This window comes from Vollenhovia emeryi, unplaced genomic scaffold (genome assembly GCF_000949405.1).
Source record: "Vollenhovia emeryi isolate VEMERY1.0 unplaced genomic scaffold, V.emery_V1.0 DF939288.1, whole genome shotgun sequence".
Lineage (NCBI taxonomy): Eukaryota > Metazoa > Arthropoda > Insecta > Hymenoptera > Formicidae > Vollenhovia > Vollenhovia emeryi.
Genome location: NW_011967078.1, coordinates 111,174 through 133,665, shown reverse-complemented (window position 1 = coordinate 133,665; position 22,492 = coordinate 111,174). Strand labels below are relative to the sequence as shown.

Genomic DNA, 22,492 nt, shown 5'->3' with positions numbered 1-22,492 from the left:
CGATTTCGAATACTCTCACGATAGGTGGCACTCGGGAATCAACATTAGACTGTTTATTGCGATGAGTATTGCCATGTGCCTCGGTGGTCGAATTGGTTGAGACGCCCGCCTAGCGAGAGGGAGGTCAAGGTTCAAACCCTGGCCGAGGTGATATTTTTTCGCAATAAACTTAGAATAGAATATTTAGACACTACCACCCTGTCACGGCTCTTTGCAATTCTCGTTGTCACAGTAGCTCGTCTTGCATTAACAAATAGAAAGTGTAAAAATTAATAAAGTGACTTCAGGCATGAATTGACTATGTTATCCTGTATTAACAAATAGTAATGTAGTAATAATTGTGTACTAAATAAATTGACAACGCATCGAGCCTCAAAACAAGCATTTCTCTAATCGCCTAAAGCGCACCAGGCCGTTAGGCGAAAAGCCGACTTGTCGTCTAACAGGCTGAATTTTTCAGGCCATTAGACTATATCGTCGTCGATTAGCCTAACGGGCGGCATTTAGCTAAACGCCTAGGCTTTTAGCTAAATGGCTAATTTCGCTATCGGGCTACGACATATATACTCTTTTTATATATATAAAAATTTTCCTATAATTCAATCTTCAAATAATCTACAAAAAGTTAATTATTGCAAATCAATGTCTTTATCAGTGCACCATTTCTATCTCACTTTTACAAGTTTCTTCGAATCATCATATTTGATCTACTTACAAACACGGTGAGTTTCGTAATTTCTTGTAATTTTTCGATAAGTTTTCTATTTGTGGCATGACCTACAGCTATGTAAAATCATGTACAGCCTTGTTGTTTTAAATGTGACTCACGATTTCACTTTGTCCAATTTTGTCTCTTTTTCGATTACAGCCGGAATGCACTTAGGCATATTTTCAGTTATGTCTTCAGCGCTTTCCTCGATACTAACCAGAGATCTCAAACGACCGGCGATACTTTTCTCACTCTCTCTCATGTATTTGCACTTGGAAATAATATGGTCGTTGCTTCGAGTGTTGGACACGTTACTGCTTATTTTGTCTAGTTTAATGTCTTCCGAGAGATCGAGTTTGCAAGCAGACGGAGAATTGACGGCAGAAACTCTCGATTTTGCATCCGTACAATTTGTATTTCCCATCTGTACATCGTTAACATTGTCACTTAATGTACAGTTTCTCGAGTTGACGTACGTATCTCCTACATTCTGAATTTTCTGCGGACATTTTGAAAATCTGTTGTCTTTGAATAATAATTCACTGACGTGCGTTTTTAAAAATTGGCTCTTTGCGATTCTTTTTAATTCGACAGAAGATGCAGGTTGCAACGCATGATTATTAATTTTCATATCTAACAATGAGTTTCCTGCCTTGTGCATTGCCACTGCACATCGTTGCTCTTCTGCTCTCCCCGTTACAACAGCGCTACCTTTTTCAAATTCATTCTTTACAACTAGATCATTTACCAAAGATTTTGTAAAGCATTCACTTTGTCTCGCGAAGGCATCTTGATCACGTAATTTTATCGCGTCGTTTAAAGCGTCTAGCGACATGTAATTCCTTTTTAATATACGAGAATTGTACAAGCTCACGTCCACAAGTGGACTTGAACCTTTCAGTTTCCCCACGCTACGTACATTTTTACATAAATCCACTTTTGCTGGCGGCGCACCAATAGAATCGTCTCTGGGGAAACGATTGAAATCAGATTGCTCTAAAGATCCTAGAAGCCAAAGAAGAATCAAACATATATTAATGCGTATGTATATCTCGCGCTTCTTCAAGAATCTGTAAAACCTGCGTAACCTGCGTAACATTGTTCCGTCTGACATGCCCTTTCGATGAAATTGCTTCTCCGTTTCAGCAGGTACCTATCGAAGATCGCCTGGTATACCTCGACCGGAGTCTCATCGTCATCGTAATGACGATCCTGCAGATATACTCTTCTCAAATGGCAATTCGGGTAAATCGTTACTCTCTGCAGAGCCTCGTAATCCGTCCCGTACGCTTCGTGGCAGAGAGCTTGAAGGTTCATCTCCAACAAGTTCCAGCATTCGTCCAGTCTCAATGGAATATGAGCCACGTTTGCGCTGACGCTGGGCAATTTTTCGACATTGTAGGTCATGAAGGAGAATCTCCTCCGGTACTGTTCCTTGTCGATTACCTTTGCGTGCAGAGGACAGAAAATTATGATCAGGTCATCGAGAGTGACACAGGTGTCTTTCATAGAACCGACAAGAGCATCCGTGTACTTGAATCTCCAGTTTGAACCGCAGGTTCAAGTTCTTTACGACTAACGCGAGAACGGGGAGGTTTATGTTCAGGACGTCCAGTGCTCCGGCGGGAGCGGTTATGCTCGTGGGGATCGCGTTGTCGTGAGGCCCGACGATCTCGATTACTCTGTCCCCGTGCAATAAGTCGTCCCTTACTCTGCGAACTCTGCCGCCGTAGGAGACGTGTTTCGACCACAGGTCCAGCGGCCTGTCCGCGACGCTGCACAACAACGACGTGTACCCGCAGATCTCGTTCCTCGGCATCTTCGCACGGGAAATTTACTCGGCCTGCGATCGCAAAAATATTGTCACCCAGGGCAGCGCTCAGAAACATCACCCCGAGTGCCCCACTGTATCACTTTGGCCTTGGGCTCCAATTCTGTGTCTTCCCAGATAGCACAGGACACTCCTACGAACATTTTAAGAATCAGTATCCAGAGTCCCAGCCCTGATTTATGCAAACTGCAATGTTTGCGAAACGTCGGCACCAAACTGCAAACGGACGCGGCAACCATCCAGAAGCCATTACATTTTAAGAATATTCTTTGAGAATATTTGAAACATTCCGTAGGTCATTCTTATATATTTATCGTATGTTCGTAGAACATTCGACTGGCACTGCTATCTTTTTCGAATGTGAATAGAATAATCTATTGAATATAGCGTGTCACAGGTTTGACTGCCTTTTGCATAAGACAAGTGTATTACACAATAAACAATGTGCAATACGTAAACTCGGTGAGTATTAAAAAATTATTCTGATAAAATATTTCAAAGACATTCTCGACGAATATTCCAAAAACGTTCTTCTTTGTTATGAATATATGATTTCCAATTGTAACAATCTATATATATTTATAGAATATTCGATTGGAACATTCTGAAATTAGAAATATTTGCACTCCAGAAGCTTTATAGAACTGTGTGCTATCTGGGTTACACTGTAGTAAAAATGCTAAAAGTGAGTAGCTTTGTCTCTTTCTAACCGTCCTCTTAGAAAGAGATGAAAGCGCTCACTTTTAGCAACCCCAAGGGGTCAATTCTGTATCTTACACTATAGTGAAAATGCCAAAAGTGAGTAGCTTCGTCTCTTTCCAACTGTCCCCTTGGAGACAGAGCCGCTCACTTTCAGCCTTTTCACTATATTGTAAGATACAGAATCGATGCCCTGCATCTTGCACCATAGTGAAGATGCTAAAGGTGAATGGCTTTGTCCCTTTCTAACCGTCCCCTTCGAAAGAGACAAAGCCGTACACCTTCAGCATTCTCACTGTATTGTAAGATACAGAATTGACCCCTTGTTCAACAATACGGTGAGTAACGAGGGTATATAAAATGATACGCCGCTGGGGTACTCGGGTGTTCCTGAACGCGCAGCGTCCGGGGCGTCGAGAACGGGTTCTCCGCAGTTCTGTGGAGCCTCGCCAGAAAAATTGACCGAGACGGTAAACGGACTCGGTCCGGTTTCCATCGGCAGGCTACGTCATCGGACGCCGGGCCGCGAAACGCGAGCGCGGCCGACGTCGAGTTTCGCCAGCCGGATTTCCGACCGGGAAGACTCGCCGCCGGACCGGACGCGCGGGAGCATCGACATGGATTCTCCCTCGAAAAGTATACCGCGACTTTTACCGGACGCCTCGATCGCATGATCGCTCCTTCTTGCCGCGACAGAGCGCGCGGACGGGAAACGACGAGGATTTGCTGCCGGTCGTTCCCGCGGTCTCTCCTAGTCCCGGGGGAACCCTTCGAGGTTATGTCTCCTCTCGTTCGCCCGCATTTGTCTCTCGCGCGCGTTCATTCATCGCGTCGGCCCCGGCGAGGGAACGCACAGGCTAGGACGAGATTTTCGAAAGCCTCTCGACCTGCCTCGACGACAACAGCGATATCTACAATTCACAGCGGGAACGATAAATTACTGTAATAATTAATAACAATGAGACGCGTGTGACGATCCTCTTTCAATTTTAATTCTCTCGACTTAAATTGTCCGCCCCCCCCCCTCCCCCGTGCGCGCCGAGAAGAAACTTCGGCGCATCAATTCATTCGCCTCGCCGTGTCGCGAATTTTATCCCGGGATAAAATTACGCGTTAACAATCCGGAGGGGGAGGGGGGATGCATTCGTTCCGTTTGCCTCATTGACATTTAATCAATGTGTTTATCGCGCGCGTCTCGCGCGACGCTAATTGCAAATTGTACGGGCGCGTCGCGAACGCCGGCGTGAAATAAGACGTCATCGCCGCCGCGCGATCGAACGCGCCGATTGTCATCGTCGGTCCGCGTAGTCGGGCGTCGCGATATATAATTACGGGCGTCGATCCCCCGCGAATTAATTCCAACCCGAAACACGCGAATTCGTCCTCGCGGGTGGGGCGGAGGGAGACGGGGGGGGTCTCCTCCTTCCCCCCCCCCCCCCGCTCGACTCGCGCCGCGGCGAAAATCATCCCCCGCGTACAAAAAGGGGAGAATAACAAACGTCGATACGAATAATTAACGAAATAATGATCGTGTCATTATAACGAGCCTGGCGTGATTAAGGGCCGCGGGGGGGTGGGCGACGGGGAGGGCGGATTGGTCGGTGGAGACCGGCGGGGGCGGGGGGGAAGAGGGTAATCGCGGGCACACACGTGCACACACACACATACACACGTGGGCACGCACACACGTGCGCGCGGCGGGCGTATTAATTGCTAATTATTAAGTATTGATTTTTTTTAAAATGGGGACGTGAAGCGTAGCGCCGGCCCTCCGCCTCGCCCCTCGGGCGGGCGGCGGGGCGCGGGGGCGCGCGGGGGGGAGGGGTGGAAGTCGGGGAGGGGGAACTCCCGCCGAGTGGCCGCGGACTATTTTCCGTGGCGCGCAAAAACCGCGGCGCGCGCACGCGCACGCGCGCATTGATACCCGGCGGGAAATGGCGGGAAAACGCGCGCACTACTCGCGGGGCTCGCTCGCTCGCTCGCTCGCTCGCTCGTTCGCTCGTTCGCGTCGCGACGCCGATCCCGGGTCGTCGCGACGGGGTCCGCGACGCGCTCGGCGCGCGCGCGCGCGCGACGGCGGCGGCGAGTCGCGACGCGGTTCTCGCGCGAGAGGAGAGAAATTGGCGGGTCGAGGCGAGCGCCGGCGGCCAAGATGGCGGACCAATTAAGAGCGTTGCCGCGCGCCGATGCGTTTTATTCTTTGCGCGGCGCGTCGTCGCGCCGTCCGTCGTTGCATCGATGTAATATACGATTTTCGCGGACGGCGACGGCGGAGGAGGCGGCGGCGGCGGCGGCGGCGGCGGAGGCGGAGACGCCGCGGGCACGTATACGCGCGCGCTCTGCGCCGCGGCGGGGAGCGTCGCGCGCCGCGCCGCGCGCCGCGACGCGAGGCGCCGGCGGAATCCATAAATAAAACAATTGGTTATATACATATGTTTTTCAAATCGACGAATACTATTATATATTTTGTATTGAGCACTCGCGGCACGGAGTCCGGGGGGCGGCGACGGACGGGGGACGGACGCACGCCGACGCCCGACGACTAGCCGCGACGAGAGCGCGGGCGAGAGCCGCGCGTCTGTTTTTATAAAGAGCACCGCGGGCACGACGACTCGCGTCGCGTCGCGCCGTGCCGTGCTGTGCCGTGCCGCGCGGCTTATAATCTCGCCCAATCCGCGGCCCCACTCATAAAGTATACGGCGGAACAAAAAAAGAGGGAAAATCGTTATAGAATAATCAAGCCGTCGCACGCTCGCTCGCTTTCGGCCCGCCGCCGTCGGGAGACACACGCGGCCTCTTCTCGGACGCGCATCACCGTCGTCGTCGTCGTCGCCGCCGCCGCCACCGTCGTCGTCGTCGTCGCCGTCGCCGCCGCCGCCGCCGCCGTCGCCGCCGCAGCCGTCGCTCCTCCACGCGACCGAGGATGCCCCGCCGTTGTCCGGGTAAATGAAGGCGTCGCGTCGCGGCCCGACGACTCGGCGACTCGGCGTTTCGTCCTAGCCGCCCCTCGGCCCCGCCGTTCGCTCGTTTTTTCCCCGGGAGGAGGGAAAAGAAAAGCGAGAACGTCCGCCGACGTCGGGGATCGGCCGAGAGACGAAAAAAAAGTCTTCCAGCGGTGGAACGAGAAGAAAAATCGCCTCCCCCTTTTTCCGGCGCCCTCCCCCCCTTCTCTCCGCTCGTTATTCCTCCCCTTCGCCATCCTCGCTCTACCGGTTCCTTTTTGAAAGATGAGTACGGCGGCACGCGATCTCGAGCAGCAGCAGCAGCAGCAGCAGCGCGATCGGCAAGCAGCGGACCGGCCTGTGGCTCAGTGCCGGATCTGCGCGGCCGACATCGCCGCCGCCGACGACGACGGGATGCACATTTTCGCCGAGGACGGCCGGCGTCATTACCTGCAGACCAAAATACGGAAATATCTGCACATCCTGGTGAGTGCGACGAGACAAACCGCGGTGCCGGCCCCGCGTTTTTTTTCGCGCGGCGGGCGTCCCGTTCTTTTTTTCCCCTCCCTCTCCTCTTTTCTCGCTCCCTCTTTTTTTTCCCCTTTCAAAATCCGCCCCTCCCCCGCCGCGCGGCGTGTGCCGCGATCCACGTGCCGGTCGCGGTCGCCGAAATCCCGCGAGCGCGCGCCGATCGCGCGGCCGATCTCTCGGCGAGATCGGACGCGACCGGTCGCCGATCTCCCGCGCCGCGATCGGCGAGATCGCGGCGCGAGATCGGCGCCGAGAAGCCCGAAATCTCCCCCTCGCCTCCCCCCTTCCCGTCGTCGAACGGCGACGCTCGCCCCGATGGATCGACTCGCTCGTCTAAATATAACGGCGACATTTTCGCGCGGTTGGCCGCGCAAGGGTGTCGCGCCTCGGCGAAAAATTAATCGCGTCTGCCTCTAACGAGCCGCGAAATGTCAGCGGGCCCGCGTCGTCGGGGACGATACGCCGATCCGATCGTCCGCTCGCCCGCGTATATACGCGCCGGGGGGACGCACACGCCGGGCCGAGCGCCGACCATTTTGCGCCGGGGCTGCAAAAGTGTTAAAAATTAGCATTTTATTGATTGCAATAAGTATACCGCGGGCTCCGCCGCGTGTGTGCGTTATCCGCCTATATATAAGCCGACTACATCTATAAATACAATCGGAAATGAGGGCCGCGTCCGCGGCGGAGCGGACGGCACGGGGAGATGACGTCGCGCGCGCGGATACAAATTGCGTCGACCGAGACGCGATCGCGCGGGGGCGGCGGTGGGAGGGGAAGAAAACGGGGAGGCGGCCGTCTCTCCCCCGAATACAGAAAGCGTCCTTTCCTCCCCGTCGACGCTGTCGGCGCGCACGCGAAAGATAGGTTAATTGCCGATCGGGGGTGGAATTTCGGGACGCCGCCGCCAAACCCGGTGAGAAACGACTCGTCGATCGACGTCGAATCGACACCGTCGAATTGATCCGACATCATTTCGGCATTGATCGACGAATCATTTCTCACTGGGAATGGACGGTAACGGGAGATGACGATATACGGGGAGTAATTAGGCAAACGATTGCCGTACGATGCTTGGCGGTGCAATTGACGTAAAATCATGTGACGCCGGTAGCCGAGAACGACAGCCGCGTCTTGTTCGGATCGGCGTATGCCATGATTCGCACGGGATAAACTGAATTTGCGCTAACTGGGGGTGCAGATGAATTAACGCGTAGAACGATGTTGCGAGAATTAATTGTCGCTCGTTACGTATCTTCTGCCTTTGCGTCGCGTACTCATTTTCTCAATGCTTGGCAGGTGTCGTCGGAGGACAAATTCTCGAAGATGGTCTGCTCGACGTGCATCAAGAGGCTGGAGGGCGTTCATCGCTTCGCGATGATGGCTTACCGCACCCAGGAGAAGCTGAGATCGCAGCTTTATGGTAACGTTGACAATACAAATCCTGTACAAGACGACGAGATACAGAGTATTAAAGATATGCAAGATACCGCGAAGAGGACGGAGGACCGCGGGCTGTTACATTCGATATTGACAAAGGTATGGGCGTTACGGGTAGTCGGATTTCATGGTGGTCGTTCCGGGTGTGTTACGTTGTAGCGGGTAACGTATCGTCACCGTTGTCCGTAGGGTGCGATAGAAATTTTAACCGAAGACGAGCCACTGGGACCATCGGAATCAAATTCCCACGAGGAGAAACGTTGCACTCCGAGCATGGAGGAAATGGAGGTGAAAGTGGACCCGATGCTATTTTTACAGTGCGGCATGGAACAGTCTACGTCCGAAGCTTCAGACTCCTCGGATAACGAGGAGGAAATAACGAGGACACACACGCCGGAGCCGTTGCCTTTAACGAACAAGTAGGGATGCCCGTATTATTGACAATAAAGATCGCGCGTCGACGTGTGTGCTCGCTGCTTAAACCTCTCGTCTGTTCAGGAATACTGAAGTGGAGGAGGAGGACGACGGTGAATCCAAGTTGCACGAGGACAGTGGGAAAGCCGCATCCAATGCACCAGCGAAACCACACGAGTGTACAATATGTGCCCGATCTTTTATATCGCAAATTGGATTGCAAAATCACTTGTGGTCGCATTTACCCAGAGAGAGAAGATTCGACGGAAAGCCTATTTTACAATCCCAACACGTTTACTCTACGAATGGTGTGCTTCACACGAACAGTGATAACAATTCGTCCAGCAACTTCATCTGTCCAATCTGCAGTAAAAAGATTTCTACGAAGGGAAATTTGAAAGTGCATTTAGAGACTCACAGGCCTAAAGGAAAGTACGGCTGCGACATATGTGGAAGAATGTATGTTTGCACTCTTGTAATATAATTCTCGTAATTTAATAGTTGATCATTTCACTCGATCGAATTATTGATCTCTTATAGAGTGATTTTTTTTTATTTGTTTCCATGTCGAGATAAAATATTAATATTAGGTTTTTCATTGTCTAATAATGTATTATACTCTTGACATTATTCTTGACGAGTTTCCAAGCTCAACCATTAAAGAAAAGTTTGATTCCTTGCAGTTTCAAAACTCAGTCGAATCTGTTCAGACACAAGGAGTATCACGGCGGCGTACAGTTTCCATGTAATGTATGCGGGCGAGTATATCCAACGAATTCGACGTTACGCGCCCACAGCATAACGCACTCGGACTTGAGGCCGCACGCATGCCCGCTTTGTGATAAGACATTCAAGCGAAATCAGGATTTAAAATTCCACATAAATCAGCACACGGGTGCGAGGCCTTATCAGTGTCCTTACTGTCCGAAAGCTTTCGCGAGCTCCGGCAACTGTTTTTCACATCGTAAAAGAATGCATCCCCGGGAAGTCCATCGAGATCGACAGAGGGCGGCGGATTTAATGAGATGAACCATGGGCAGTCAATACGAGGACTGGTCTTAGAATTTCAGACGAACGTTCTGCCCAGGTGATCGTATACTGATCATGTATTAGTATCTGTCGTATAATGTAAACTTTATTTCCAGAGATTAACGGTGCTAAGGTACGAGAACGGAAATTTTGTATGTTTTATTGTTCTTAAATTATTTATATACATTTAGCGTTAAGTACGTTGTTGTTGGTATTGTATATTTTGTTAGTTATTTATTGGATACGTATGTCTTTCTATATACTATCTGATAGAGATGTTCGTTAATATGGGATATTGGTGAACTTCCATTATTGTTAGTAAGCTTAGCGTTGGAGCTTTACTACGGTATAGCAAAGAAAGTAAGTTTGAAATTTCATAGCCAGATTTAAGTATTGATACTTTTAGTCTTCTTTTCTACGCATATTAATACAGTTTATATACATATTATTTTAGCGGTAGGGAAATGATAATTGTTAAATGTTTCTAGGAACATATTGTAATTGTATTATCGTAAATGTATCATTTTTAACCGGTTAACACGTTTAAATCCGACAGATTGTGTTACGTATTAGTACATCTCGTTTCTATATTAAAAATGCCCACACTGCCACTTTTTGTGAAGACTCTTTCATTTTTCTTTTATTTTTTCCGATACTATTAAAATATTATTAGAATAGGTAGTAGTAATTATGATTTGCGTATGATTGTGTACTTTCACAAGAAAGTTTATGTGTAGCAAGATACGTATTGTAAAACTAGTTCTATACTCTATACGACATTATCTTGACAACTCTGTGATAATTGTATTGGTACTGGTCATTTTATACTGGTTATGAAATTTACAACTTACCATATAATAGGAATATTATTCTACGAGCATAGATTATACACGATTGTAGCATTATTCAAACAGTGACAAAGATTCTAAAGAAAAAACACATTATTTTACTCACAGCGATCAAGCAGATAATCCACAGGGAACTTTATACGGAACATATGTATCGACCAAAAAGCGAGAGGAGGAAATTTTGCGGAAGGGAGAGGGGGGGGGGGAAAGAAGAGTTTTGTAGCCTGTGACATATTTTTAGCACAATACAAACATCATCATAAATGTTAAGACTGTATACGAAAATTATGTGTCAAATTAGATAATAACTTTAAGGGCGGACAAGACCGAATGTTATATGAAACAAGTCTAGTCGTCTAGCAGTATTAATTATCAATAAGCAAGACGTGTAGGTGCCGTAGTCGATATTACAAATACGATCATGACGTTATTCTTATAAGCGAGATATATGAGGTAAATGTTAAACAGAAGTCTGAGTAGTTCTAGGAAGGCATAGTTAAGTTAGTTAATTAGTTAGACAGTTCATGTAACGTAGATAATAGTCCGTGCTTCCGTATACATTCGCACACGCGCTAAAAACACCGCAGAATGCGTAAATAGAGAGCATTACAGGCCCTGAGAAAGAAGCAAGTACACATACAACAGTCAGTACACAAACAATAAGTAGCTCGTATTACGTATTGCAGAGACAAAAAAAAAGAAAAACCACCATGTGTAATCACATTATATTAATACAGCATTATTAGCTCATAGAGATATAAGCGTGTATTTTGTGATTACGTTTTTTCCGGACGCTTGCCGACATATATTATATATACAGACACTTATAGACATAGGTAACAATAAATAGTGATATATATATATATTATATATATACAAAAATAATCAATTTTTGACAGAGAAAGAGCATCCGAGGTGAACCGGTGCTCGCGGCTCAATCGTCATCATTCTTGCATTTTAGACCTTAGAGAATCAAAAATTGAGTATTTTTCTAAAACCGACACGCCAAAGACACACAGTCCTAGTAATCGCGACTAGTAATTAACAATAATTCAGAAGTGCCAGTTGTAATGCAGAAAATTAACATAGCGTATTTAGCAGCAGACAAATATCATGGAGGATCATTCTGTAGAGTTAGTGCAAAAATACACCATCTGTGACGTATATATAAATAAGTTCATTGTATAAAATTATATATATATACACACACATATATATATATATATATATAGTCGGACTTGCATCCCGCATTCACGACATTCGCATAAAGAGAGAGAGAGAGAGAGCGAGAGAGAGAGAGACGTATGTCGTTGACTGGCGCGTGCGTTATCGATGACCATGTAATTACGAATAAAAACAACGCAACTTCAAACGACCACGTCATTGATACGGAATGGAGTGGAAGGACACTTCATCGACGATATGCGAACGACGATAAACGAACGGCATACATAAAATGCGATAATACGACCATGGACCGGTTTCAAAGAAATTTCACGAGGACTTTGCTCCCGAGCTGCACGGCATTCATCGTTTTAGGACACTTCAAACGGATGGACGTTACATTTTGTGTCCAAGTAAAAGCTAGTTACTTTAAGGCAACTTTCTTTCTCATTCAAAAGCATATCGCACACGCTCTGTTTACTGCCATTTAGATTTATTCATCCGTAATCGATTCTATAAGTGGAGTTAATGGAAACCCGAGTGGCAGGGTAAAAAAAAAGGAAGAAAATCTTACTTTCATAAGAATAAAATTGTCTTGATGCACCGTTTTATCTGTATCGTTATCTCTTATTTTACTTCTAGATTTCCTTTCGAACTTAATTTCGTAGATACGTGATAGTTGCAGGTCTGTCCTCGATTTGGAAGGTTTTGACGTCAGGCGATATCGCGGATGATGAACATCTCCCGAGTATCGCATTCGGTGACCAGAAGATTGCAAAATGGCGTACAGAGTAAACGCAATAAGTAAATTTCCGTGCATTTCACCCAACGAAGAGAAAGGTGAAGAGGGGCTCGTATGCGTACTTTTATATGTCTGTACGCGATATCGGACGGAGATACGTATCGTGACCGTTTTAGCTTTCTCGGAATTGTTATCAACAGATTTTACAATTACTTTACAACGATAAATAAGCCACGTGCATTACTGCGTAATGTCTTGCATTCAGTGCGGAAAACTCATGGCTGTCAATATATAACTAAGCAAGCAGCCTTTTACTTATAATTTAAATGTATCCAACGCCCATAGCCTTTCGTATTATCTAAGCGCATTGCGTAACACGTTATTTGCGTCTAATTTCACCTAGCATGCGTGTAACTTATTACTAACAGCGCATTACTCCTCTGCTTCGAAGATTAATCTTATCTAATCGACACTTTTTGTTCGCTGTGTTTATGATTCTTTAAGTGACGCAGCTTTTTTTTAACGTCTTGCATAGAGTGGAAGAATTTGCACGCACGGAATGCACAGCGCGACTCTCCGAGACGGAGAAAAAGCGGCATTTTCCCTTGGCATTATGTCCTTTTTAAATGAGAGCAAGGCTGAAACGTTTTCTTCTTTCGGCACTGTGACCTAACACTGTGCATTTCGTGTGCGCGAGTTACTCCGTACTTCTGCAAGTTACTCCGTACAGTATAAGCAACGCAAATATCAGTAATACCGATATAATTAAATAATGCAAGTATTAAGAACGTTAACTTTTAGTTTGTCTTTTTGACAGCAAGTCATGCGATGATCAGTTGTGCTTAATTGCAGATATTTCGCGGCGACGTTCGATTACATTTTATTGTCACTATGCAGAAATCAAAGAGAAATGGGAAACTGATATCTCCCTCGTAGAATACGGATGCGCGTTCGATTACATTTTATTGTCACTATGCAGACATCATAGAGAAATGGGAAACGGATATCTCCCTCGTAGATATCTACGGATGCGCTCGGTAAAACTTAAGCGATGACTCGGTATGTGTATTGGAATAAAGATAGCAAATAAGATACAGCGCGATATGTCAGTTATCCGCGAAGCACACAGTTTTCGCATCATAACATCGTCGCGTCGCGAATTACGCAATACACACGCCGCGAGATATTGATCACGATTTCAAATTCGGAATCTTTCCTCTGCGGAATCGCTATTGGTTACCGGTAAACAATACCGCCGGGGAAATTGACGTCTATGTATACGTTCGTTCGCACACGTGCATGATGCACGCGCGTTTTGAACTGCGGGAAGGAGGTAAACGAGTTTGCCCTAGTTTTCGCTTACATCTTGCTCAAACACCGCAATATTCCCTTATTAATCCTTTATCCCATCATTGAAGTGCAGTATTGAAACAAGTATTAAAGTCTCCACCGAGAGAGACTTTACTATTACCAAAGAAACTGTATCAATTTTGTATCTTATCACCAAAGTATGCTTTCGTAAATTTAGAGAATTCCCCACGCTCTCTCTTTCTAAATACTCTTTAGATCGTATCACTCGAATGCATTTATTCCTCCAAAGAAGGAAAAGCATTCAGGAAGAAAGATATCGCTACGATTAGAAAAATAGTAGGGAATCGTTACCGATCCAGCCATGATATTTTCAATGTAAAATGTTCATCTTTTTAGACTTTAAACGGCATTAACCCAAGTAGAATCTATTAGTCATGAAAACATTAAGATGACGTCATTTTTTTATGCATCACGGTGACGTCAAAACAGCCCACCGAGAGCACCTATTTGTGACATCATTAAGACATCAAAATGTCGTAAAAATGATCTTGATTTACGAAGCATTAAAGTTAATTAAATATTATACATTAAAAATAAATTGAAGTAATATAAGATAAACATAACATATGACTGATCGTGTAATCTGTAATATAATATTATTATTATACACATCACGAATATCATAAATCAGTCATTGCAAAGTAAATCTTGTTGTCGATCATTTTATGACGTAAGATTCATCATTTTAATGCCACATTGACGTTTTTGTGATTAACTTGTTCTACTTGGGAATTCGCGTCTAAGCAACGAAGCAAACTAATTACAAGTTCACCACTTGCTAGTGTAACGCCAAGTATAGTATTGCTGGCATGCCGATATGCGATCCTCGTTGACCTTCTAACTTACTCCGTAAGTATTCCTCGCATAATTCGTATTCTGCTTCTTTTTTATTATTCACCTTTTTTTACCTTGAATTGTCAGCCGTGTCAACTTGCGTCCGAGCAACTAAACTAGCTAAGATTTTACCGTGCTGGCGCAAAACTAATATATAGATGATAGATGTTATATGCGACGTCGATCCTCGTTGAACTCGCAATCCGAAAGAGTCGGTAGGCCTGCGCTCCATGAAGATAATCACAGAGATAATAGAAGCAGAATACGAATAATGCGAAACATGCGTACGGAGCAAGTTAGAAGTTAAAATTGTAATTAGCTTGTTATGTTATTGCTTAGACGTGAGTCGATGCAATTCAAAGTCTGAAAAGGTCATCGACATTTTACATTGAAAATATCACATCTAAAAGATAGCACGCCGCTCCTTTTACGAGATATAAGATGGTGAAAAAAATATATTCTGCTATAATAAAAGACTTGTTTATCTCAATAGAGTCACGACAATTCTATTAATGCAATGAGCAACACGCAAGTCTAAAAAAACGAGGTGCTTTTCATGTTTTCTGAGCAGAAATATGAAACGCGGCGTAAAGGTTTTGAACCGCGAACTTTTCCACAAATATACAACGGGCGGTGATTATTAATAGATTGTCGATATGCGGACTGATTGTGATGTGTAAACTCATGCTTAATAATTATACATATAGATATAGATAAGACAGGGGAAAAAAAAGAAGATTTGACGCGCCCACAAAAATATACAAATGTTTCGATACTCCGCGATATCTGCATTGCTTCTATGTGTACACTGCACGTGCAGGAATGTAAATTCCCTGACGCGCCATTCTCTCTCATGTAAATATGCATACGAAAATTCGTTTTGAGTATGCAAGACGCACATACGTTGCACATTACAAAGGAAGCATTTTCTTATGCAGAATGCAGTTTCAGTTTATTTGCGGAAAACCAAAATAACAGAATAGGCAGCTAATCATTGTGTATAACAAATGCACCGTGTGTAATAATAGTGCACGTAACAGGCGGTGCAAAACGGGAAAATTTTATAGCCACAAGAAAAGAAGAAAAATAAGAGTATCCACGCGAGACCGAAGAATTTTTACTATCAGAGTTTGTTTCTGTTATCTATTTTTCTCCTCTCTCTCTCTCTCTCTCTCTCTCTCTCTCTCTCTCTCTCTCTCTCTCTCTCTCTCTCTCTCTCTCTCTCTCTCTCTCTCTCCCTCTCTCCCTCTCTCCCTCTCCTATCAAAATGATTCATTGCTGAAGAGACCGACTTATTATCGAAAATACACTTAATATAGCTGAAAAATTCAGACTAAAGTACTAGAACAATCCCCAAGGAAAGAGACCTCGTAGAAACACGATTCGTAGTCCCGATTATTGAGACAAATAATGATTAAACCAGTTTGGGATCGGCGTGGAACACAGATCTGTCTGATAGAAATCTAACGAGCAGGAAAATTCCGACGTGGCTGAAGAAATTGCCTTGGTGTGTGCGCTACTGGTAGCATGATTCATCGAAATGAGACTCGAAGTCTCACTTAGCGACCACGATTCCAACTGCGGCAGAAGTGACACGCGACTCGTAAAGCGAAGTCAGTCGCGCATTAATTCCTTTTTCCCCGCGCGCGAACTTTGGCCGGGCTTAAAAAGTATCTCTCCTTTTTTTCTCTCTCTCTCTCTCTCTCTCTCTCTCCTCATCCTCCAGCTGTCGAGAAGAGGATTGCCGCAGTGTGCGACGCCGCCCGCAACGACGTCGGTTGCGGCAATGTGTTGCCCCTAACGATACGTGTGTTTAATCGAACTATTAGCTAATTGCTATCGCGCACTATTGTTACACTTGTCTTACCGCGATGTGCGGATTGATGTAATCTCGAAGAAGCGCACGTGGCAGTACGTACTCGAGAAGGATCATGTATGAGTTAATTTGATTACATATATAACAATAGGATATTGAAATATCTTTTCTCTCGAGTAAATTGCAATAGAACTTTAATCTAATTGATTAATGTGCAACGAACAGTTTCTTACAGCATGAGCGTTTTGTATTATTAAGTTCTCGAATTTTTTAAATTAATTTTATGTAAAGTCACTGAAGGAGGGAAAAGATAACTGACGTTAACAGTTGACATCGTACGAATATTTTTCCACTCCGAGGAATTACAAGCGCAGCGAAATGCACAAAGCACAGCTAAATCGAAGCCCTTTCCCCCTGCGCCGGATAAACTTTTTACCTCTTACTTTTTTTTCTCCCTTTATGTACGTCTGTTTTCTCCTGACTTATACCACTCAAAGGTTAAAAAAATACTTCTTTGATACTGTTCTTTGATGCGTACAATTGAGTGCAATTTCTGTATCTTAAAGGCGAATAAAAATGAGAGAACGCGTAAAAGGAGAGACTTGCCACGCGCACGGTACACGCTTTGTATCTCGTTAAATTCTCGAACTTTTAGAATCTAACAGTAAGATTGCTCGCAAGACAAAGAGCTATTGTTACGGCGGTTTTTTTTTCTCTTCTGAAAACGAGATACTTGAGAACACCACTGAAGGAAAATTACGCTGGCGAGTTACAAGAGAATTTCTTATCTTCCCCGGGCGAAAACCGTAGCCAATCCTTTTGTCCTCCCAGATGAAGTAAATTTTTCGCCATAGAACCTCGTTTGCCCGTTTCTTTCCTCACCAATGTTTGTTTCCTTTCAGGTTAGCAAAAATGAAACTTTTTCGTGTCGTTTTTTTTATGCAAGCAGCATGAGTTTTGTGTATCTTGAAAAACGGATGAGAGAGAAAAGGGGAGAGGAGAGAGGATTGGTCTCGTGTAGAATACACGCTTGTTAAAAATCTTGGGATTCAATTTAAGCAAACTTAAAGGGGACGAAAGACACTGTTAATTAGTAATGGTTCCATGATTACTTGTTTCAAAAGGGCTTACAAGCACAGCGGAATGGAATGGAATGGAAAGCACAGCTGGAAAGATTCTCTTGTCCTCCTAGATCGGGCAAACTCTAAAGAGAAAATTTCTGTTCTCACCTCTTCTTATTTTGTGAACGTCTATTTTTTACCAAGTTACAGTAAAAGTATTCTTCGTCATTAAATTATCGAGCTTTAAGAATTTAATATCAGATTTATCTGTGCAGAAGAGAAGTAGCCGCGTACATTCCTTTTCTTCCCCGAATAAATATCGATTAAACCTTGACTAAATTAGTTCAATCTTTCCCTTTGTCAAGCAACAAGAAATTAATTCTACCCATGCTAACGGAAATAATAATTACCGGCGATTAATCCAATCGGCAAAATTGCTCTCGGCGAAAACTATTTAATTATATAATTGTTATTCACAATCTAATCTTCAAGTGCTAAACGGAAGATCAAAATATAATTTTATCTCTGCATTAAACTCGCGTTTCTGCGAGTATAATTTGACAGCAGATTGTCGGCGGAAACCTTGCCGTTTCGTAAACATTTGAATGGAATATATGGTTTTAATCGTTACGAAACAGCGCAGACTCGGTTTCTGTAATCTGCCATTATGCTCTGTTGGCAGATTCTATTCTATTTTTTCTTTCTGACAATCTATCGACAAAATTTATAGCAGACACTTTCAAAACCCGTTCTCGACAGATTTGTCTGTCCCTAGGAATGCACGTCTCTAACTCTAGGAAAAACTCGAGGAATAAATTCTCCAGACAGAGTAGAACTTTCTGACGAGGCAGCAGGCCCATTTGGGTGCCTTGGATAAAAGGCTCGACTCTCGAACTGCTGCAGCAGTTCTCGCGGTACTTCCTCGACAGTTCAGATTCAAGATCCCAACGCTGTATTTACGACCGACTATAGCCAGTTATTAACATCGTATCGGTATGAGTAAAGTAAGATTACCAATTTAGTTCAGTTCAGTTTATTGCGATGCTCATTGTGGTACAAGAACACAGCAATGGCGGAAAATATAAATGAACCGGAAATTAAATTGTGCAAAGCAAGTGATAAATGACCCAGATAGCAATGCATGTCTAAAGGACGTTACGAAGATATCGTTAAAACACTTTTTAGACGTACGTATCTAAAAGACAACTTAATGCCGTCTTAAAGATGTCTTTAAGGCCCGGTTTTACAAACGTCGCTTAACTTTAAGCTTAGCTTAATGCGTTCTTTGTCTCTTTCCAACTGTTACTTCAGAAAGAGACAAACGTGAATTAAACTAAGATTAAAGTTAAACGACGTTTGGTGAAACTGGGCCTTAAGCCCGATTGCACGATCGCTGTTTAACTTTAAGCTTAGCTTAATTCGTTCTTCGTCTCTTTCCAACTGTTATTCTATTGTAGAAAGAGACAAACGTGAATTAAACTAAGATTAAAGTTAAACGACGTTTGGTGAAACTGGGCCCTAGGCCCGGTTTCACGAACGCTGTTTAACTTTAAGCTTAGCTTAATCCGTTCTTTGTCTCTTTCCCAATTATTCCTTCAGAAAGAGACAAACGTGAATTAAACTAAGATTAAACTGGGCCTAAGACCCAGTTTCACCAAACGTCGTTCAACTTTAAGCTCAGCTTAATCCGTTCTTTGTCTCTTTCCCAACTATTCCTTCAGAAAGAGACAAACGTGAATTAAACTAACAACTTGTAAGATTAAAATTAAATGACGTTTGGTGAAAAAAACCGGGCCTTACGGTTAACCGTTAACCAGAGTCCAGTCGACTCCCGATCTTTTTCCGTCTTATTATTTAAGAAGAGACGGAGAATCAATTAAACCTTTGGTTAGCAGTCAACCGATGTTTGTGAAACTGGCCTCTACGACATGCATGCTATCTCAGGAACTTATCCCTTTGGAATTCGCAGAATTATCTCGCGATAAGTTAACTTGTCCTTTCGGATAAGAATTATCTCGTATCGTGCAACGTGGCGCATCGCACGACAAAGCGGACCCCGCGGACCGGTCGCCCCGTGGCGCGCAACCCCCCGCGTTCTCGCGCACGGGGCTGCGCACGCACGCGGATCCAGAATCCAAATACCCGCCGCGGTGATTGCCGACGGACACCGAGGACCAGCGGGCGTAATGTAACAGGCCGTGCCAACGGCGCGCCGCGCCGCGCCGCGCCGCGCGTCCTTCAAACGTTCCCTATCGATTCTCGCGGGCCAGTATATTACATCGCGGCTCGCGCCGAGGCATGCTAGTCGACGCTATCACGCCGGGCATCGTCGTCAGTGGCGGGTGCAATTGTCGCCGCGGATCGGACAGCGCGAGGGGACCCCGTGTCGCGAAGTAAGGCCCGCCTCTCACGCACTCGTTTGCGCGCACTCGTCGCGTTTTACCTCCCCTCCCCCCCCCCCTCTGCCTCCCGTTCGAGTGCCCGACTCACGCACGTCTCTCTTTCTCTCTCTCGCCTACGTATAACGAGGGAGAGTTTCCGGAGACGGGGCTTCGCTGGCGCACGGTGAATTATCAAGTTTGACATTTCGGCGCGGCTGTTATCGCCGTTGCGCGCGGACGCGAATGAACCCCGTAGAGGTTATTTACGCGACAAATCTAACGCTCGACACGTATATATGTCCCAAACGAAACTGGCACATTGCGCGCGCGGGGGCACGCATGTGTGCGCACGCCCGTGTGCGTCGTGCCCGCTTCTACACCTAGGGATGATCCTACTTGTGGCTCATCCTCTTTTTTTTGTTCCGAGAGTGGGAAAAACGCTTTTGCGCGTACCTTCAGGCCGTCCTGGAAGGTTGGGCTCTCCCGTGAAGCGGGAAATACCAGCTAAAAAACCCCTCTCTTTGGACTCCGCACTATAGGCGAATCTTCCCCGGAACCGCCTGCGAAGGCATTCTTCGGGGAAACGTGTGGCTTATCCGTGTGGGTAAACGAATGGACGAAGATCGTCGTATTGAGACCGGGTGACCTTTCTGCATAAAGCCCGTATCAGACTACGGATTGAGATTGGGATTAGATTGAAACGTGACCAATCGGAGTAAAAGTTACTGAACTTGAGATTAATAAACTTTACTGTGATTGGTTAAATTTCAATCTAATCCCAATCCCAATCCGTAGTCTAATACGGACTTAAGAGGACGGTTAAATTTCAAAGTGAAATCACACAAAAACCATACTTAGTACGATAGTCGTACCAAAATACCCGGTGTAAGCTTCTCTACTCGGATGAGCCACAAGTATAGGATCATCCCTAGGTGTAGAACGGGCATACGGGCCACCGCACACAAAATTGCATGGCTACATATGCATGAAAACCGTTTAAAGTAGTTTTTTTCGTAAAATCGTGTATTCATGCGAGAATTGTTTCGCACTTTGACAATCTATTCTTTACATTAATACGTGCAAAATGAGACTAATGAAATTAAAATTGACCGTCTCCAAGTTCTAAAAACAGTTTGCTACGTTACACGAAATATTACGTGTAAAAGACGTTAAAAATAAATATTATTACACGTAACAATATAATTCGTTGTAATATTATTGCACGCGAGATATTATTTACACGTATTATTATACGCTAAAATATTAATATTTATTACGTCTGCAAATGCAAACGATGGCACATTTTATTTTTTTTTTTAGGCTTAACGGTTAGTGAGATTCGTATGAGGAACAAATATGTTATAAATTTTATATCATGCATCAATCGCAAATGTATTCTCTACAATAATATTGCATCAAGATAAATATCATTGCAACAATCGAGTGCTGGTTCCTGTCTGGAATGAACTTTTCAGCACTACTGTCGCGCGAAACAGCTACCTTAAGGATGTATCGGACCTATCTTCAAAATAGTACAAAGTCGCTAAAAATTTGTGAAATTGTTCTTTTAGTCTTCCTAATTTATTGCATAAAAGTAAAAATGCATCCACTAAACGGTTGCTGAGATATAACTATTTTAATTTACACTGATTTTACACGTACTCTTATGGGAAAAGCCGATCTTCACGGATAAAACAGCTAAAAAAATATAGAAGAAATCGTACCAGTGTTTTGATTTTTTTTATACATCTAGTATACGAATAGATGAAAATATCTACAAAGTTTCAATAGTCTTTACTGCACCGTTTTAAAGAAATAAAATATAATAAAATATAACTTGAGATATTTGTGCTGTCGGCACGAATTTTTTAGTTTTGAAAATATTTGACGTTTATATTGAAATCAGAGTATTTTCACTATCAAAAGTTTCGGCTCATAAGTGAAAAAAATTGCAAATAATTCAGGAAAAAACATTTGTAAAGTGAAAAATACCTTTGTAGGAGTACAAATAAGACTCCAACTATCGTTCAAGTTCCTTACATCTAGATTTACTATGCGTTAAGAGTAGATATTTAAGTATTTCCAATTTCATGCACTTTTGTCTAAGATTGTACGTCCAATACATCCTTAAACCAATGAACATCGAGCACCGAGTCGCCATATTGATTTACGTAACACGCTTATTGGTCTAGAGAGTCTAGACGGTCTTAGCGCGCAGCTATGCAATTTTGCATTTGCGACGGCCCTAAAGCCCGCTGCAGACGATGCTATATTTTTCCTGCTGGATTGCTTGCGATTCAGCAAATTACTAGAAATCCTGAGTGCTGAGTGGCGCAATGACAGTAATTTATTACATCGCAAGCAATCCAGCAGGAAAAATAGCATCGTCTGCAGCGGGCTTAACATATACCCCGTTTCGCTCTCCGAGATGCAGAAGGTGCAGAAGTCGGGTGCAACTGCCGGCACGGACGGCGCCGCGGGGGTAGATCGGCAGAGCGGCGAGCTGTACCTCCCGGAGCGGGCGCACGCGAGCGTTGGTCCACCTCCATTCGAGATGTCAACGGACGACGACGGCCGGACGTGCTGCAACTCGCGGCAGAACGGCGTCGTTCAGCCGCTGCTCACAGGTACGTGTGTGTACGCGCGCGTGGGGGGGGGGGCAGACGCGAAAACTGCGGGG

The 22,492-nt window shown here is 44.9% G+C and overlaps 2 protein-coding genes and 1 pseudogene across 6 annotated transcripts in view; 2 read left to right on the top strand and 1 right to left on the bottom strand.

Annotated features, from left to right (window-relative positions):
- Positions 1 to 153: 153 nt before the first annotated feature.
- Positions 154 to 2,779, bottom strand: LOC105559164 (annotated as a pseudogene).
- A 3,645-nt stretch (positions 2,780 to 6,424) lies between these two features.
- Positions 6,425 to 15,680, top strand: LOC105559163 (serendipity locus protein H-1-like). Its single transcript, XM_012007265.1, has 5 exons — positions 6,425 to 6,667; positions 8,012 to 8,251; positions 8,342 to 8,571; positions 8,651 to 9,025; positions 9,250 to 15,680. The coding sequence occupies exons 1-5, from the start codon at positions 6,467 to 6,469 to the stop codon at positions 9,593 to 9,595; spliced, it is 1,392 nt and encodes a 463-aa protein (XP_011862655.1). The 5' UTR covers positions 6,425 to 6,466; the 3' UTR covers positions 9,596 to 15,680.
- A 626-nt stretch (positions 15,681 to 16,306) lies between these two features.
- LOC105559162 (nicotinate phosphoribosyltransferase) overlaps positions 16,307 to 22,492 on the top strand; it is a 16,181-nt gene continuing 9,995 nt past the window's right edge. Inside the window, exons 1-2 of one of the 5 annotated variants that reach the window (XM_012007264.1) lie at positions 16,307 to 16,487; positions 22,247 to 22,439. In XM_012007264.1, coding sequence (XP_011862654.1) covers positions 22,367 to 22,439 — 73 coding nt within the window. In that variant the 5' untranslated portion in view covers positions 16,307 to 16,487; positions 22,247 to 22,366. Of the gene's footprint in view, positions 16,488 to 18,406; positions 18,436 to 18,501; positions 18,619 to 19,688; positions 19,825 to 22,182; positions 22,440 to 22,492 lie in introns of those variants that run through there. The other 4 variants (XM_012007262.1, XM_012007261.1, XM_012007260.1 and 1 more) reach the window with 4 other exon arrangements.